Source organism: Cervus canadensis, chromosome 18, assembly GCF_019320065.1.
Source record: "Cervus canadensis isolate Bull #8, Minnesota chromosome 18, ASM1932006v1, whole genome shotgun sequence".
In the NCBI taxonomy this organism is placed as follows: domain Eukaryota; kingdom Metazoa; phylum Chordata; class Mammalia; order Artiodactyla; family Cervidae; genus Cervus; species Cervus canadensis.
In genome coordinates, this window is record NC_057403.1 from 21,946,182 (window position 1) to 21,963,771 (window position 17,590).

Below are 17,590 nucleotides of genomic sequence, written 5' to 3' on the forward strand. Positions count from 1 at the left end.
TATGACTCAAGGATTGCATTTCTGATTTTGGGCCATTTAAATTTAATTTTAATTTAAATAGCCACATGTGGCTAGTGGCTATAGTATTGACCTGCAAAGGTCTTGATGAACTACCTATTATGAAGGTTGGAAAGAAAACAATGATCCCTTCCTTTTATTGGGTCTCCGCTATGTGCAGGCTGACTGACGGAGTGTGCATACTTCTGCATGCACGATTTTACAGATAAGGAAAGGAGTCTTAATCAAGGCAGTATTGTTAAGAAATGATCCCTTGCTCATCTTACTTACTGGCTGTGTGACCATGAATAGGCGACTTCTTATTCTGTGCCTTAGTTTTCCTCATCTGCAAAATGGGTATAATAATAACAGCACCAGCCTCATATGGTTTTGTGAAGATTGTGTCAGTCGACATATTTAAAAGCCCTGGGACCAGGGTCACTGGGAGCATTCAAAAGATTCATTCGTTTAGTAAATATTTATTGAAACCTTAGTGTGTGCCAGGAATTGCGTTTGCAGCTGGAGGTACAACAGTGAACCAGACAGCTATTTTCACTCCCAGAGTCACAAGTTAGAATGAGGCAGGAGTAGAACCCAGGTCTCCTAACTCCAAATCCTAACCCTGCTTACTAAGTAATCACACTGATTACTAAGTTAATAGCATCTCTCGTGGTCAAGAAGGCCTCTCCCCCCACAAAGTACATGAAGAGAGTCCTGGCTCAGACTTCCTTATTAACAGAATGAACAGGAAACCACAGCCCCAAGTAGGGATTAGGGGATTGGGCTGTGATCAGCTGGTCCTGGCTAATTGTTCTCCATGGTCTTCTGGATCCAGTCCACATATTTGCAGACCTTTGTGTAAACACCAGGCTTTTTGGAGACAGCACATGGGTCCTGGCCCCAGGAGATGATGCCTTGAAGAGACCCATTACAGACCAGAGGGCCCCCAGAGTCACCCTGGAGATGGGGAAAAGAGAACCAGTTAGACAGGAGGCAAGAGGGGAAAGTGTTCATGGTCTTCGATAGGACTTGGGGATGGTGTTGGAATAGAGGTGGAGATTGAAGATGGGATTGAGGATGAGGTTAGAGTTACAAGTGAAAACAAAGATAGGATAGAAAACTGATTGGTCCAGTGGTCAAGAATCAGCCTTCCAATGTAGGGGACGTGGGTTCAATCTCTGGTCAAGAAACTAAAACCCCACATGCAGTTAAGCCTGGGGTCCACCACTAGAGCAAGCATGATTTGAGGATGGGTGGGGCTGGAAATAGGGGTGGGGATGGGAGTGGAGCTGGGGATTGTGTTTAGATTAGAAAGGGGAACCAGGAGTGGAGCTGGATTGGGGGGTTGCCAGGGAAAGTTGGGGAATGAGATTCTGGCTGCTGATGAAGATGCAACTGAGGTGGGAGCTGGGAATGGAAATGTGGTCGGAGACCCAGGCCCTGCCCTCTGACCTGGCAGGAGTCCTTGCCCTCCTTTCGGACACTGGCACACACCATGGTGTCCGTGATGTTGCCGGGGTAGGCGTCCTCACACTCCTCCTGCTTGATGATGGTGATGTTGGCACATCGCAAGGTACGGGGCAGGTGCACTGTAGAGGCGACATGAGGGGGCACAGAGAATGAGAAGCCCCCGGTCCCCTTCCTCATGCTGCGGGGCTGCCTCTAACCCCGGCAGAGAACCAAGGCCCTTTCTCTGCACCCAGCTCCCGTCCTTCTTGCTTGCAGCCAACTCACCTCTCTGCTTGTAGCGACAGTAACAGTAATGCCATTAAGTAAAATTCTTTATGCCAGTTGCTCTATAAACATTATCTCTTATCTAGACCTAGCAGGTGGGTGTGATTATTCTCATCTTATAGAGAAGCCACTTGCCTAAGGACCTACAACTCTGCAGGTCGTGGATCTGAAATTGCACATCCTGTCTCTGAATCCAGGCCCCAAACGTTTGTCTCCACCCTCCCCAGCCCTAACATTTCCACTCTTCCTTTTGGCTTATCCCACTATTGACACCCCCGGGGTGGCCTCATTTTGTATTCCTGCAAGTTCTCGTCTTTGAAGGTTCCTCTGGCTCCCGCTATCCTTCCGCAATCATAACCGCGTGCCCCGCCCCTCCCCATCGCGTGCCCCTTTGGAGCCCCTACACTGGGGGCTGGACATGGTGCCCCAGCCGGAAATGAGGCAGTCGGCGCCCGCAGGGACGCAGCGCCGTGACACGGTGAGGGGTCGCACGGCCCAGGTGAGTTGGGCCGGGGTCGTCATCTTCACCAGCATGATGTCGTTGCGGTGGTCTTTGTTGGGGAGGCTGTTGTTGAAGTCTGGGTGGGGGAAGGACTTGGTGGCAGTTCGGGTCTGCTCACAGCCATCCTGCCGCTGGAGGCTGTGCACCCCCAGGTGAATCACATATCGGCTGAAGTGGGAGACACACCGCCGGTCAGAGACGGAAGGGGAGGGAGGCAAAGGAGATGGAGAGAGGCGTGGGGGGGAGGGGGAGAGACAGAGAGAATGAGGAAGCAGCGCGGCTCCCCCTCCAGCCTCGTCCCCCGTCGCCCACCACGCACCACGACCTTATCCTCAACAGGACATCCGACCCCCCGAGCCCAGCGCCATCCGGCTTCCGACATCCTTCATCGTCCCAGCTTCAGTCTCAGCCCCATCCCACCGTCGATCCCTGACCCCACGGTCCCCACCCGAGCCCCTCTCCACCCATCTCTCCATCTCCATCCCCCTCCCCTCCCAGCCCCGCCCCAGCCCCCGCACCCACGGCTTGCGGCAGTGGGCTGCTGTCAGGAGCCATCTGGGGGCGATGAGTGTGGCCCCGCAGAGCAGCCTCGTCTTCTGGAACAGAGCCACTTGCCAGGGCTGTGAATGAGGGGCGCACTCGTAGCCCTTGATGATTCTGGTTTCCCCCCCGACGTGCCCTAGAAGGGTGGGGAAGCCAAAGAGGGGGCCCAACCATGAGTGGACTCCCAGAAATGGGGGGAAGGGGATCACAACCCTGGGAACGCACTGTGTGGACCGGCTGGGCATTAGATGATTGAAACCCTTCCATACCAGCTGCTCAGCAGCCATTGTCCTGAGCTCTCTGAGTGTCTCCCACACCACCCCACCTGCCCTAGGCCCTCCTCTGGGACTGTCTTTGTCTCCTCCCTATTCTAGCTCTAAAGGGATCACACCTTTGGGTGGCAGGGGGCATCCGGGACTCGTTACAGCTCATCTACTCTTTCAGATGCCCTGTTATTCTGTATTTTTAATATCAGCTCCGTCAGGGTCTACACCCTGAGGGCTGGGAATCCTAGAGACTCTGGGGGCCCCTGCCCGTCCCCACCCCCCACCGTACCTGTCACCAGAGCAAACATGATTAATTGCAGAGTCATCATGGCCTGCAGCGGGGGAGGGCAGGCCCCAGGTTCTTCTGGGAACAAGATGGACAAGGGGCAGAATCACTTCATGGGGAGATGGAGGGCTGGTCCATGACCCTGCTCCGGCTCCTCCCCCAGCAAGAAACAACCAGGTTTGCGGAATTCCCTGGTTCTCACAGCACCCCAACCTCCAAAATTTTAAAAATAAATCTCTAGTATGGAGGCTGGCTTTGCAGGGCCCAATCCCAGTTAGGGGCTTCCCCAGTGGCTCAGCGGTAAAGAATCCGCCTGCCAATGCAGGAGACCCAGGTTCCATCCCTGGGTGGGGAAGAGCCCCTAGAGAAGAAAATGGCAACCCACTCCAGTATTCTTGCCTGAAAAATCCCATGGACAGAGGAGCCTGGCGGGCTGCAGTCCATTGGGTTGCAAAGAGTCGAACACAACTGAAGTGACTGAGCACACACGCACGCACTCCCAGTTGAAACCTCCAGAAGCTAGGGGAGGGCTTTGCCCAGAGCAAGGGATGGGCTGACCCTGTGTAGTCAGCCACGGGACCTCGTAGGCCCTTCTTGCCCATCTGAGACTTAGGGCCCAGCCAGCTGGGGGTCGGGGGATAAAGGGAACCAGGCTCCATTCAGTAACCACCCCAGAGCTATCTGGGGTGTAGGAGGGAGCTCAGCCTGGGACAGCATTCTGACCCCAACCCTGCTGAACCCCTGCTAGACAGGGCAGAACAGCTGGATAGGGCAGAGAGGGGCTGGTCACCTGGCCAGTGGGGGTGGAGGGTTGGACTCGGTGATGGAAGCTGGGGTCGGAGGACACTAAGCTTGGGGTGGGGGTGGGGGGCAGCCTGCTGGAGACACAGATCAAGGCAGACAGACACAATGCCTCCACCCCTAGAAGGTCTGAACAGGAGGAATGATGCCAGGCAGAGGCCTGGCACCCTCAGCAGGGCGCCTTCCCTTCCGCCCTCCCACCACACCCCCAGACTCACGGGCGCTGGGGCTGGGGCTCGGGGGGCCGGCAGACACTGATGCAGCAGGTCTAGTAGTGGGAGGCACCAGAAAGGTGAGCAGGTAGGGGGTGGCCCGGGGCGGGCCCAGGATGACTGGCCTCCCAGCCCTGCCTTAGCGCCCCTGGGGGCAGGGTGTGGGGGGCACTCCCCAGCCTGGCCCGGGCCCTTGGGTGTGTTGCCCACCTGCCACTGTCACGTCCCCAAGTCTCTCTTCTCTGTGCATCTGTATCCCCTCGCACCCCTGGGTCCATCTGTCTGTCTGCATCCTTTCTTGTCACTGTGAATCTGCCTTTATCTCTCCCACTTTTCTATAATTCTCTGTGTGTGTGTGTGTCATTTTTCTTTCTGGTCCTTTCTCTCTCTTTGTCCAACCCTGTTTTTCCCTCCCAGTGTCTGCAAGCCTCCTGTAATTCTTCCCATCTTTCTTTGTGCCTCTCTCTCGTCTCTGCCTCCCTCCATCCCTGTCCTTCTGTCTCTCCCCACATCCATGTCTAAATCCCTCTCAGTTCTCCTCCTCTCCCAGTCTGTCTGTGTCTCCTGTCTTTGCTCCTCCCTTCCCACAGCCCCCAAGCCGGGGGGGGGGGGGCCTGGCCCCTTTGTTCACCATTCCAAGGGGTGGCGGTGGGGGGGGGTGGGGGACTCGGGCATCACACAGGTGGGGCTGCTGCCAGGCAAAGGAGCAGGCAGGAGGGTGGGGGAGGCAGGTTGGGGCCTGTGGGATTTGAGGCCCAGGAAAGGGAAGTCTGCCCTGGGCCGGCATCCACCCCCCAGGGCTCCTCCGGGGCTTCACTTCCCTGCCCACCCTTCTCCCGGGGTCCTCGGGAGCCAGCTGTGGCCCTTACTCACTCTGTGACCTAGGTCCGATGACTTCCGGAATCTGAGCCAGCTCAGCTTCCTCCTCTGCAAAACTCAAGTGCCGATCCCTACTTCTGCGGGTTTGTTTATTATCACTTAGATCTCCCTCAGTCTTGCCCTCCTCTCTCCCCTAATGAGATGTGAAGCAAGACTAGGGGATAGGCTTGGGTTCTGACAGCAGCCAGCCTTGGCCCCAAATCTGGGCACTGCCTCTTCCTACCACAGTGACGTGGGATGAAGGACTCCACCCGGCTGAAGCTCAGTTTCTTCATCTGTGAGATGGGGGTGACAGCTCTGCCTCAGGGGGTTGGGATGGAGACTCAAGGAGAGCCGGGTACAGTAGGCAAGCATCCAGCAAAATGCTGCCATGGCTGTCCTGATCACCCCTCACCCTCTCTCATCTCAAGTGTCCCTTCCATTCATTGGGGAGAAGAAATTCTCTTTCCAACTCCTGGAGAGGTTATGAAGACAGACCCTAAGAGGTGGGCAGAACTATTTTAAGACCGAGGCTGGGTCCTCTTGCTTTCTAGGGCTACACCCTCTCCTCCATCATCACAGACATCAAAACAGACCTGCACCCCACATTAAATATAACACGTACTCAACTCCAGCTGAGCCAAGTTGCGACTGGCTCGTGGGAAGAATGTTATGTTTTATGGACGTTTAATTAAATGGTAGTGAATTTTGGTCTTGCAGCTTTCATTTGGTATTTTGGAGCTGACAACCCTGTCCCCCACCACCCCCGCCCCCCGCCCCCGCCACACACGCACACATGCACCGCCCCATGTCAGGTCCTTCATGGCCCTTTGAAAAGTTTATAAGCTCTAAACTTATAAGTTCCTGTTGCGGCAGATGGAGAAAAATGGCCTTAATTTCTAATGTAATTTTCTCTAGTGCATTCATGTGAGGCTCTTGAGGGAAAACCCTTACCCTCTCGCATCTTTATTTCCACACCTGTGGGTAGGGTAACTGATGAGCCCTCCCTCTAATCTCAACCAGCAGAGGGATTCAAATAGACACAGCCCCTCCTCCAGGTTTATTTATTCCAGTCACACACTTCCTTCTGCTTCAACCGTGGGTCTTAGGAGGGCTGGCTGGAGTTGGGAGCTCTGCGAAGAAGATCCCCAGTTCAAGAAGAGTGGGAGCTAGAGGTGATGACGGAGACGGTGTTGGCGCTCTGCGGGTCACAGTGGCCCCCAAGCTGAGGTATGACGATGCAGAGAGCAGGTCAGTTGCTCCCTATGACCGTCTGGATCCAGTCCACGTATTTGCAAATATTGGTGTAGACCCCTGGGATGCCTTCTTGTCCGCAAGGCCCCACGGATCCCCAGGACACCAGACCCTGAAGGACCCCTCCACACACCAGGGGACCCCCGGAGTCACCCTGGAAGACAAGAGACGAAGGAGCATGGTCTGAACATGGGGAAACCCTGTTCCAGTTTCCTCTCCACAGTCTCCTGCCCCCTCACCCATTTCTTGGGCCTTGAGGATGGTGGCTCCAAGCCTTGTCATCAGAGAAAACAAGAACAGCCAGGTTCCCAGAGGACAACAGTGACTAAACAGAGAAGAACACATTGTCCTTAGGGGCCAATCCCACGGAAGGAGGGCAAGCCTCTACGCCAGGTTAGAGGGTTCTCTCAAAGACGATAGCTGAGCCTTGACCAATGAGGAAAGAGAGTGCAGGCACCAATGACCAATCCCAGTGGAGGAGGGCAGGAAAAGGGCTGGGGCCCTGACCAATGAGGGAAGAGGACACTGGTACCAGTGACCAGTGGTAGAGAAGGAGGACTGGACATCTCAAGAGTCCTCTCCAACCATAGCTGGGGCTCTGACCAATGAGGGAAGCGAGCACAGGCATCAATGACCAATCCCAGTGGAGGGGGGCGGGACTCCATGCAGGCCAGTGACCAATGGTAGAGAAGGAGGACTGGACGTCTCAAGAGTCCTCTCCAGGACTCTGGCTGGGCCCCTGGCCAGTAGGGAGCCTTCAAGCTGGAGGACCGACAGGACAAGGGAGCCGAATTACAGGATGAGAGAGCCCTCCAGCCCCTCTCTCCTGGGCCAGCACCAACGGGAGGATGGATGGTATGGGGAAGACTCAGGACTGGAGAGACACGCGGTCACCTGCCTGAGCTCCGAATGCCCGCTACCTTTTGCTCGCCCTCCTTTTGTGCCCCACCCCAAATCTCTCCTGCTCTGTACCTGCGCTCCCTCTCTCTGTCCTCCACTCCCTGGGCTCTCTCCCTGGCGCTTTCTGTGCCTCTCCTTCTTTCTGACCTCATCTCTCTCCCCGTCTCCTCTCTCTGACTTGCCCTTTCTGCTCCCCCCACCCCACCCCGTTCTCCCTCCCCTCCCTCCCGTCCTGGGTGTTCCCTGCAAGTCGCTCACCTGGCAGGCATCCTCCCCAGCTTCGCCGCCAGCACACACCATGTTGTCTGTGATTCTCCCGGGGAACACTGCTCGGCAGGTGGCATTGGAGACGATGGAGAGGCTGAGGCACTGGAGTCGGTCTGGGAACGGGCCTGGAGATGGAAGATGGGTGCTGGAGGATCCCCCAGTGCTTCCCTCATCCCGCCCCCCACAAAGAGGCCACATGGAAGCCCAATACAAGTTTATCCTCCACCCCTTCCCTGTGACCTCCAAGACAATCCTCGGGCCTTTACATTTCAGATGATGATTTGATTACATAGTGGCTCTTGATTTCAATCCATTGGCCCAGTCCCCCCGACCTTTAGCCTATGACTCAGATACAGTGACTCCAGACCTGACCTCCTTCAATCCCAGCTACTGTGACCTTTGACCTTCAATCTTTTAAAATAACCCTTTGAGCCCACCTTGGCCTCATGTCTTCTCTCTGTCTTTATCTTCCTTGTCTTCAACTTAACCTCTGACCTCAGCTCTGCATCCTCTAAACCACCGTTCCTACTCCAAAGTGGCCTCTGATTCTAGTTTACTTTACCCCAGACTCCCTGACTCTAACCCTTGGCTCCACACACCAAACCCTATGGCTTCCAGTCCCAGACCGGTGACGCTTGATGGAATCCCAGTTTCCGTCCTCAGATTGCGGCCAACATCTGGGTCCCATGACCTCAACTCCACAGTGACTGACGCCACAGTCCATGACCCCAAGAGCCTATTATCTATGCCTTTTGCTCTAGCCTGATGACCCTTGACATCTCTCCGACCTCTAACCTCATCCCTGACCCATGACTTCCAACTCCATATTCAACCACTGAAACGCTTTGACTCCCAAGGCCCTTGATGCACCATATTCTCAGACCCCAGGGCATGATCCAGATGGGGGGCCATTTACCCATCCTTCCTCTGAGAAGGCAGGACCCTTGACCTCACATCCTATACCCCCAGCTCTGTCCCTCCTGACCACTGGCCCCAGGACCCCCTTACTCCATGGGTGGTTGGTGGTGCCCCAGCCCGAGATGTGGCACTCGGTGCCGGCTGTTGCACAGGTCGTGGGCAGGGGCAGGGGCTGGACGCTGGCGGTCAGCCGGACAGGGGTGCCCAGTCGCAGAAGCCGGAGGTCATTGTCATGGTTCCCCAGGTTGCCTCGGTAGCTGGGGTGGGTCACCGAGAGGCCGCTGCGTCGGATCTGTTCCGTCCAGTCCAGTTTGCTCAGGCTGTGTTCCCCCAGGCGCACCCAGTACCTGCTAGAGGGGCACGGTGGGTGGTGGGTGGTGGGTGGGCTGTCCCGGGGCTCCCAGACCGCCTGCCCCTCTCTACCGCTCCACACCTTGATGGCTGTCCTCTCACTCCTTCATTCCCTTGCTCTCACTGTCTGTCTCTTCCCATCTCTTGGTCTCTACTTCCATTGCCATCTCTGCTTCTCTAGCGTCCGTCCTGTCTCCCCTCTCCAAGCCACTGTGTCACTTTCTGACTGATTCTCTCAGCTGGTGATGCCCATGGGGCAGGGACATCCATGAGTCCTGTTCACTGCCCCGTTCCCACCACCCAGCAGAAGGCTGGGTCATCAACATTGTCAACAAAGGGGGAAATAAGGAGTAGATTCTGTTTGTCTTGCTGGTGTCCCTCCCTGTGCCCACATCTCTCTGTCTCTCCATCCATATCTGAGAGCATCAGACTTATCAAGCCCAATCCCCTCATTTTACAGATGGGACCAGTGAGGCCCAGAGAGGTACAAGATGTAGCCTTTGACGTTGCACAGAGAGTTTGGGTCAGACATGGGCCCAACGGCTCAGACTCGGCCAGGGGACGCTGGACTGGTGACACACACCATGTGGGAAGGAAATGAGACATGAGGGAACGTAGGGGCTGGGTGGGCAGGTTGCAAGACCCCTGCTCTCCACCCCACAGCTCCCCCCCCAGGTCCACCCCAGGCCCACTGTGAGGAAGTCCTACTTCTTGTCTAACCTCAGGCTCTCTTGTTGCAGGACCATCTGCTTACTCCTGTGAGCCCCTCCCCTCCCCACACCCTCCCTTTGACCACCCTGAGTAGGGAGGCTCCCAGGTCGGGGCTTACCTGCCGCTGCAGTGAGCAGCCGTGAGAACCCACCTGCGGTCAATGAGGACCCCCCCACAGCGCAGACGGGTGCCCTCAAACAGCCCCACCTGCCAAGGCTGAGAGTGAGGGACGCACTCGGTGCCGTTAACGATCTTCTCTTTGGCCTCGTGGCTGAACCCTGAGGACAGGGACACAGGGCAGAGACATGGGGGTCAGAGGTTTAGAGATTGTGGATCAGATAGAGGGGTACAGAGCTCTGGTGCACACACGCCACAACTAGAAAGTCTGCGCGCCTCAATGAAGGATCCCGCATGACCACGAAGATCCCACGTGCTGCAGCTAAGATCTGATGCAGCCAAATAAATACATTTTTTAAAAAAGAAGAAAAGAAAGAGGGACACAGAATGAGCAAGAAAAAGGCAAGAGAAAGAAACAAGAAACAGAGACGGTGGGGGAGGGGGCTCAAAGGCAGGAAGACAGACCGGTGATATACAGAGAGAGACACATGGAAACACCCAGAGACACAGAGAGGAAGACAGAGGAGAGAGATGCTTCAAGAGAGAAACAGACATTCAGAGAGAGAAAGGACGGAGGCGTGGTGACAGGGGGAGACAGAGGGGAGATGGATGGGAGGATAGAGGAAGAGAGAGAGGCACATGACCCCGGAAGAGGGAAATGAATGGAGGCGTAGAGTCAGCCCGCCGCCCTCCCCTCCTCAGTGCTTGGCATTCTCATGAGGGAGGGACCCACCTTCCCTCTGGGAAACTCACCAACGAAACACAGGAGCAAAAAGAGGCTGGCCCTCATGGTGGCCCACTTCCAGGTTCTGGGGGGTACAAGATGCAGCATCTCAGAGATGGCAAGTGGACCCTCCCATTCCCATCCCTTGCACCAGCAACTCCACGAGGAGGGGACGGTCCACACGCCCATCCTTCTCTGTGCCCATCCCCCCAAGGGTCACCCCGCCCCCACCGGTGTCTGCCTGCCTCCTCCTCACCTGGTCTCTCTGCCTGCCGGTTCCTCCGGGTGTCTGTTGCGATCAGCCTGTCCGTCTCTCTCTCTCTGCTATCTCGTCTGCCCACCCACCGGCTTGTCCTTTCATCTGCCGGCTACCCTGCCGGTCCACGCTCTCGCTGTCCACCTGTCCCCCTCCTTCTGTCTGTCTGTCCCAGACCAGCGGCTGACACAGCTTTTAACTCTCTTTGTCCCAGCCCATGCAATTTTTCCGGGTTGGGGGAAGGGGACAAGGAAGTCATGGGGTGGGGCTCCCTCTAATCCTGGGGAAACTCTTGTAGGCTAATAACACTTGACTGAGATTTACAGTTAAATGGAGAGGGGAGGGGCCTGGATGACTCCGGAGGGAAGACCCAGCCCCTCTCCTTCTCCCCTCCTCTCCAGACTGGCCAGCAGCCAATGACTCATGGCCACCTGGGAGCCGAGTTCTAATCCCGACTCCAGTGACAAGCCTCAGGGAGGGTTGGGGTGGTGGATCCCTGGGACTCTTCCCCCGAGAGGTGCAGGGAAGGGGCGAGAGGGTGGAAATGAGAGTCGGGGAAACCGAGGGCAGAGAGAGCCTGAGAAGGAAGAGGTGGAAAGGGAAGAGGTTTCAAAATAGGTGAGACAGAGGAATTTCCAAACCGGGATCCAAGGAAGTCTGGTTCTAATGGAAGTGTGCAAACAATTCTGTTCCCTGCCTTCAGAGCACAGGTCTTGTGATATCAGGTTGATTTATCTAATTCCATGAAAATTGTTTTGCATGGGGACTTCCACTGAGAAAGAAATGCAATAGGAAACAGAGGGAGAGAGAAAGAGATTTAAGGCAGAGTCCTTCTCTCTCATTCTTTCTGCCATCATCTTTTTTTTTTTTTTTTGAAGTAAAATTCACATGACATAAAATCCAGTTTTGGGGGACTTCTCTGGTGGTCCAGTCCCCAGTGCAGGGCACATGGGTTCAATCCCTGGTCAGGGAACTGAGATTCCACAATCTTCGGAAAAACTAAGCCCGCTATGAAACATCCTGCATGCTGGAACTAAGATCCAATATAGCCAAATAAATAAATAAATATTTTTTAAACATCCAGCCTTTGAGCCAGTTTAAAGTCTACCATGCAGTGAATTTTCCTGTACTCAGAATGTTTTGCAACCATCACCACCATCTAATTCCAGAATATTTTCATCACCCCCAAGAACACCCTCTACCTGTTAAGCTGATGCCTATCCACTGATGAATGGACCAATAAAATGTCTGTCCCTACTATGGGGTTTGTGGGTGTTAAGTCACTTCAATTATGTATGACTCTTAGTGACCCTATGGACTATAGCCCACCAGGTTCCTCTGTTCATGGGATTCTCCAGGCAAAAATACTGGAGTGGGTTGCCCTGTCTCCCTCCAGGGGATCTTCCCCACCCAGGGATCGAACCTGTGTCTCTTACGTCTCCTGCATTGGCAGGCTGGTTAGCACCACTTGGGGAGCCCACTATAGGGTACATTCAACTATGAATATAAAAGGAACAAGTACTGATATGTACTATACATGGGGGAGGGCTTCCCTGGTGGCTCAGTTGGTAAAGAATCTGCCTGCAATGCAGGAGACCCAGGTTAGATCCCTGGGTGGGGAAAGATACCCTGGAGAAGGAAATGGCAACCCACTCCAGTATTCTTGCCTGGAAAATCCCATGGACAGAGGAGGCTGGCGGGCTACAGTCCATGGGGTTGCAAAGAGTCGGACACAACAAAGCGACTAAACCACCATCATACGTGGGTGAACCTTGATAACACTGTGGAGAGTGAAAGAAGTCAGTCACAAAGGACCACAAACCATACGATGATCTCATTTATATGAAATACCCAGAAAAGGCAAACTGATGGAGACTGAAAGTGGTTTAATGGTTGCCTGGGGCTGCAGGGAGTGGGGATGGGGAGTGACCGCTTGGTGGTTCTCTTTGACATGCAGACTTACAGCTTGTGGCTTCTGCGTAAAGCCAATTCCTTTCTATAGCTGGCAGCTCAAAGAGGACAGACCTCCTGCTTTCAAGAAAAGCACCAAGAGCCTTTGTCACCTCTCCCAGGGAGCCCCCCAGAGCTCTCAAGTCCTTGTTCCTAGTGCTTTCTTCTTGGGCATCATCATAAGCTCACTATGAAGCCCATTTATAGGGAGAACTCAGGTCTCCCAACACGGGGGTGACATCCCCGAGCACGGAGACCATCATAGGTGAGGAAGCTGACAGACAGCTGAATGAAGCCACTTGCTCACAGTCACATAGCTGAGAAGAGGCAAAACTGGAGTCAGAAGCCAGGCAGACTGGCTCCAGAACTTGTATGGTTAATCATTTTCCAAGTATGTGAATGAACAAAAGAATGACTAACTGAAGGAATATACGTGTGAATAGATGAATGTAGAAGTGTTGCTGTGGGTCTCAAAGAAAGAGGGTGAGCTTTTGGAAAAGTACAGACTGGGTTGAAACCTCAGTTCGTCTCGTGACTCCCTGGGGGCATTGGGACACTCTCTTGTCTTGTCCTCTGTTGGTCCATCAGAAAAATGGGTCTGGGAGGAAGGTAAATGTTTACCCACCACTTCCTCTTGGGGTCATCAAACAAGGCAACAAAAGATGACTGGGAAGGGAGAAAATAAATTAGGAGTTTGGGATTAATAAAAACACACTACTATATATAAAATAGGAAGAAAAGAAAAAACAAGGACCTACTGTATAGCCCAGGGAACTATACTTAGTATCTTGTAACAACCTATAATGGAAAAAAGAATCTGAAAAAGTATATATGAATATATATATATATATGAATCACTTTGCTGTATACTTGAAACTAACATAACAATGTAAATTACACTTCAAGATAAAAATAAAAACAAACAGAATAGATGGATAGGGGGACTTCCCTGGTGGTCCAGTAGTTAAGAATCCGTCTGCCAATCCAGGGGACATGGGTTCGATCCCTTGTCCGGGAAGATCCCACATGTCTCGGGGCAGCCAAGCCTGTGTGTCATGACTACTGAAGCCTGCGGGCCCAAGAACCCAAGCTCTGCAGCAGCAAGAGAAGCCTTCACAATGAGAAGTCTGAGCTCTGCAACTGGAGAGTATAATCCGGCTTGCTGCAACTAGAGAAAGCCCACACACAGCAACAAAAAAGACCCAGCACAGCCAAAAATAAAGAAAAAATTTTCAAAAATCATGGATGGGGTACATGTATGCTAAATGCAGACATGAGTAAGATTGCCCCTATCCATTTATTTCTTTTTATAAAGAAGGGACTTTCAAAGCTGACAGATGACAGAATCTTTCTGCAGTCTTCAGTTTATCTGTACACCTCTCTCTCATTCTATTTCTGTCTCATTCATTCACTCAACAGGCATTTTGCGCTTGCCCTGTGTACTTACCTGATCCTCTGCTGAGTGATGCTGGGGTCACAGAGTTTAATCAGAACCCACAGCCCCACACCCCCTCCCAGGCATTGCCCAGTTTTTCTACCATCCTTCCCAGCAGAACTTCTCCATGGAGATCTACTCACTGTTTGCACCCCACAGCCACAGTCTTTCTTGGGTCTCCAGAGATTTCCATGTTGAGCAATCCAACGGTCACCTGTCTGTCCCCGTCTTACTCAAGCTTTGGGCAGCATTCAAAACACGGCCAGCCCTCCTCTGCCGGCTTCCTTCCGGGGCACCATGCATTTCTGGTTTCCCTCCTACTCCTGACTCTCCTTCCCAGCCTCCTTCATGAATAGGACCTTTTTCCTCCATCAGTGTCAGTACAAACAAGGGTGTTCCCAGGGCTCTGTCCTAAGCCGTGTCCTCTGCACCTGAGTGTGTACTGCTGACAGTTTCTCCCATCACCTGGGGCAGCTTGGTTCTCAGGTCTCTCCCCACCTTTATTCCTGAGCATCCGACAGCCCTCTGGACAATCTAAACCTACCTCGCCGTCTCTCCCCACCGACCTGTTCTCAGACCCCACACTCTCCACCTTTGTGGTTGGCTCCACCATCCACCCAGTCCCCTGCCCAGGCTCTTCTCTCTGGAACCCAGCTTCTTTTCTTTCACTCTCTTCACAGACCACCCCTTGTAGCAGTTTTTCTCTTTTTGCATTACAGAAAGAAGACTGGGGAACAGTACACAGAAGACATGGGCTACAGGACTGCCAGACCCAATCACCACCGGATTACTGGGCTACCTGATGCCAGCCGATGACTGGTTTTTGAAACAAGACAAGAGGAAGAAGACAAGATCTTTCCACCTTTGTCCCCATCACCTACCCCTGACTGTGAGCCCTCCTCTTACAGAATCCCCCAGATTCCTCACGGAAGGTGGAGGTGGGAGGGCACAGTTCTTGAGGCACAAGCCTACTTGTTCTCCCCTCCAGCAGCTGAGGATTAAAGCCACCTTTCTATTCCCTCTGAACTCTGTCTGTATTTTTCTTTTCGTCTTTTCAGCGGGGAGAGAAAGGGAAGATTTTGGCGCCATCATCCTCCCCAAGATGGCTTTGAACACTTATTCCTCTGCGTCTTTGAAACCTGGCTCCTGAGCTCCGGCCCTCTGCAGCCTTCGCCCTTGGGCATACCCACAGCCCATCTCCCTCTGTGTCCCCCAGGAGCTCTGTGTCTTACCCCTGGGTTATCTCAAGGAGACCCCGCCACCCACTGATTAACTAGGCTGAATCCAGACACTGTCCTCCTTCTTACCCCTCCTCACACTGTTCCTCTTTTCTCCGATTCTCTCAAGCCCTAACTTGGCCCCAACTGGCCTTGTTCCCTCCTCCTAGACCCTCACCCAAGTCATCTACCTGGATTCTCAGCCTCTGACTGCCCCTCCCCACCTAGTCCACCACTCAGAAAGCCCCAGAGGGATCTTTCTACATCTAGAGCCTTCTCTGGTCCAGCTCACACCCCTCCCGTGGGTCCCTGGTATGCATTTGATTTTCCTCCTGGATTCTGGTCACAGATGTTTTAAAATTTTTTGGAATCTCCCAAGTGGTAGGGGAAGGAGGCCGAGTGGTGAAAAGTTGATGCTTTCGAACTGTGGTACTGGAGAAGACTCTTGAGAGTCCCTTGGACAGTAAGGAGATCAAACCAGTCAATCCTAAAGGAAATCAACCCTGACTATTCATTGGAAGGACTGATGCTGAAGCTGAAGCTCCAGTACTTTGGCCACCTGATGTGACAAGCCGATTCATTGAGAAAGACCCTGATGCTGGGAAAGATTGGGGGCAGGAGGAGAAGGGGGCAGCAGAGGACGAGATGGTTGGACAGCATCACCGACTCAATGGACGTAAGTATGAGCAAACTCCAGGGGACAGTGAAGGGAAGGGAAGCCTGCCGTGCTGCAGTCCACGAGGTCACAAAGAATTGGACACAACTTAGTGACTAAACATCAACATACACAGAAAAGCACGAAATTCACTAACTGGAGATGTTTGTTTTCTTTATTTAACAATCATCTCTTGATGTTCCAACTACCTGGTTTTTGTTGCAAAGACTCCTGTGTATCCTGGCTCCTCCCTTATTTCTTGGAAAGTTCCCTGGAGCTCTCTGAGAGGCTGTCTCCCGGGCTTAAGTCCTCAGCATGTCTGTCAAATAAAACATAATTCTCAGCTTTAAGGTTGTGCATTTTTTTCAGTCGACAAGGTGGTGGCCCTATCAAGGCTCCCACTCACAGTGGTCACCCCTCAGAGGTGGAAATGACCCTTTGTCGCATGTGTGGCATCATGAATCATGACATCTGAACCAACCCTTGGATGACGAAGTCCATCCTATTTCTGTGGGAGTCACTACATTATTCTTCATTATCCCTTCCTCCTGGGCTTCCCAGGTGGTGCTAGTGGTAAAGAACCCCGCCTGCCAATGCAGGTGATGTAAGAGACTCAGGTTCAATCCCTGGGTCAGAAAGATCTCCTGGTGGAGGGAATGGCAACCCACTCCAGTATTCTTGCCTGGAGAATCCTCAGGGACAGAGGAGCCTGGGGGACTACGGTCCACAGGGTCGCAACGAGTCAGACACAACTGAAGTGACTCAGCATGCATGCGTGCATCCCTTCCTCCAAAAAGCCCGACCTGAGTTTCCAACCTCTTCAATCCGCTCACAACCCGTCTGCTTCTTTCATCTTAACATTGAATTTGTTAGCATGAAATTGTGGGCTCATATGCCCATTGCTCCCATTCACCTGGTAAGTCCAGCCTAGTCCCTTAAACAAGGCCTCACATAGACTTCCCTGGTGGTCCAGTGGTTCAGAATCTGCCTGCCAACACAGGGCACACGAGTTCGATCCCCGGTCTGGGAAGATCCCACATGCGACGGGGCAGCTAAGCCCGAGCACCATAACTCCTGAAGCCTGTGCATCCTTGCACCCGTGGCCCACGACAAGAGAAGCCACCGCAGGGAGAAGCCCGTGCACCACAGCCAGAGAGTAGCCCCCTCCACTCAGCACAGCTAGAGACAAGCCCGTGCAGCAACGAAGACCAAGTACAACCAAACAGTTAATTAATTAATTTAGCAAAAAGTGAAACCAAACAGGGCCTCGCAAATGGGACAGTGGCTCAGCTCGGTTTGGACTGGCATCCTTCCAGACTTGCGGGGATGGGGGTGGGGGTCAGGGGTGGGAGGCAGAGGTGGGTGGGAAAGAATGTCCCTGGGGATGTTCTCAGAGGAGAAATACAGGAAGGTGTTTCCATCAGCCTGCAGGGATTCGACTCACTGCTGGATTGTCTTTAGGTCCACGTGGCTGTAAAACAGGGGAGCTGATAGTTCCCCAATTGGGGCCTCAAGAGAAAGACATGAAATGGCATTATCCACTGGACTGATGATAGGAAGTGTGGTTCTCTTTTTGCTTTGGTCTCCCCCTTCCCCACCACCCATTGTTTCACCTCCTCTCTTCCTCCAACGGCCT

At 53.4% G+C, this 17,590-nt stretch overlaps 2 protein-coding genes and 1 long non-coding RNA gene across 6 annotated transcripts; 1 reads left to right on the top strand and 2 right to left on the bottom strand.

Moving 5' to 3' along the window:
* Positions 1-169: 169 nt before the first annotated feature.
* Positions 170-5,334, bottom strand: KLK11 (kallikrein related peptidase 11). Of its 3 annotated transcripts, XM_043436516.1 has the most exons (7): positions 5,215-5,334; positions 4,348-4,397; positions 3,332-3,406; positions 2,756-2,912; positions 2,136-2,401; positions 1,450-1,586; positions 170-954 (listed from the first exon to the last, which is right to left on the bottom strand). In XM_043436516.1, exons 3-7 carry the CDS (start codon positions 3,369-3,371, stop codon positions 802-804), a joined length of 753 nt encoding a protein of 250 aa, XP_043292451.1. In that variant the 5' UTR covers positions 3,372-3,406; positions 4,348-4,397; positions 5,215-5,334; the 3' UTR covers positions 170-801. The 3 variants fall into 3 exon arrangements, with proteins under 3 accessions (XP_043292451.1, XP_043292450.1, XP_043292452.1); XM_043436515.1 differs by lacking the exon at positions 4,348-4,397; XM_043436517.1 differs by lacking the exon at positions 5,215-5,334 and having other exon boundaries at positions 4,348-4,741.
* A 902-nt stretch (positions 5,335-6,236) lies between these two features.
* Positions 6,237-14,324, bottom strand: KLK12 (kallikrein related peptidase 12). Of its 2 annotated transcripts, none has more exons than XM_043436471.1 (6): positions 14,226-14,324; positions 10,471-10,526; positions 9,719-9,878; positions 8,629-8,888; positions 7,612-7,745; positions 6,237-6,607 (listed from the first exon to the last, which is right to left on the bottom strand). In XM_043436471.1, exons 1-6 carry the CDS (start codon positions 14,273-14,275, stop codon positions 6,452-6,454), a joined length of 816 nt encoding a protein of 271 aa, XP_043292406.1. In that variant the 5' UTR covers positions 14,276-14,324; the 3' UTR covers positions 6,237-6,451. The 2 variants fall into 2 exon arrangements, with proteins under 2 accessions (XP_043292406.1, XP_043292407.1); XM_043436472.1 differs by lacking the exon at positions 14,226-14,324 and adding an exon at positions 10,698-10,910.
* Positions 7,146-15,108, top strand: LOC122420898. The gene is made up of 2 exons (XR_006263403.1): positions 7,146-7,308; positions 14,802-15,108. It is a non-coding gene; the product is annotated as an uncharacterized LOC122420898 (long non-coding RNA).
* Positions 15,109-17,590: the final 2,482 nt, after the last annotated feature.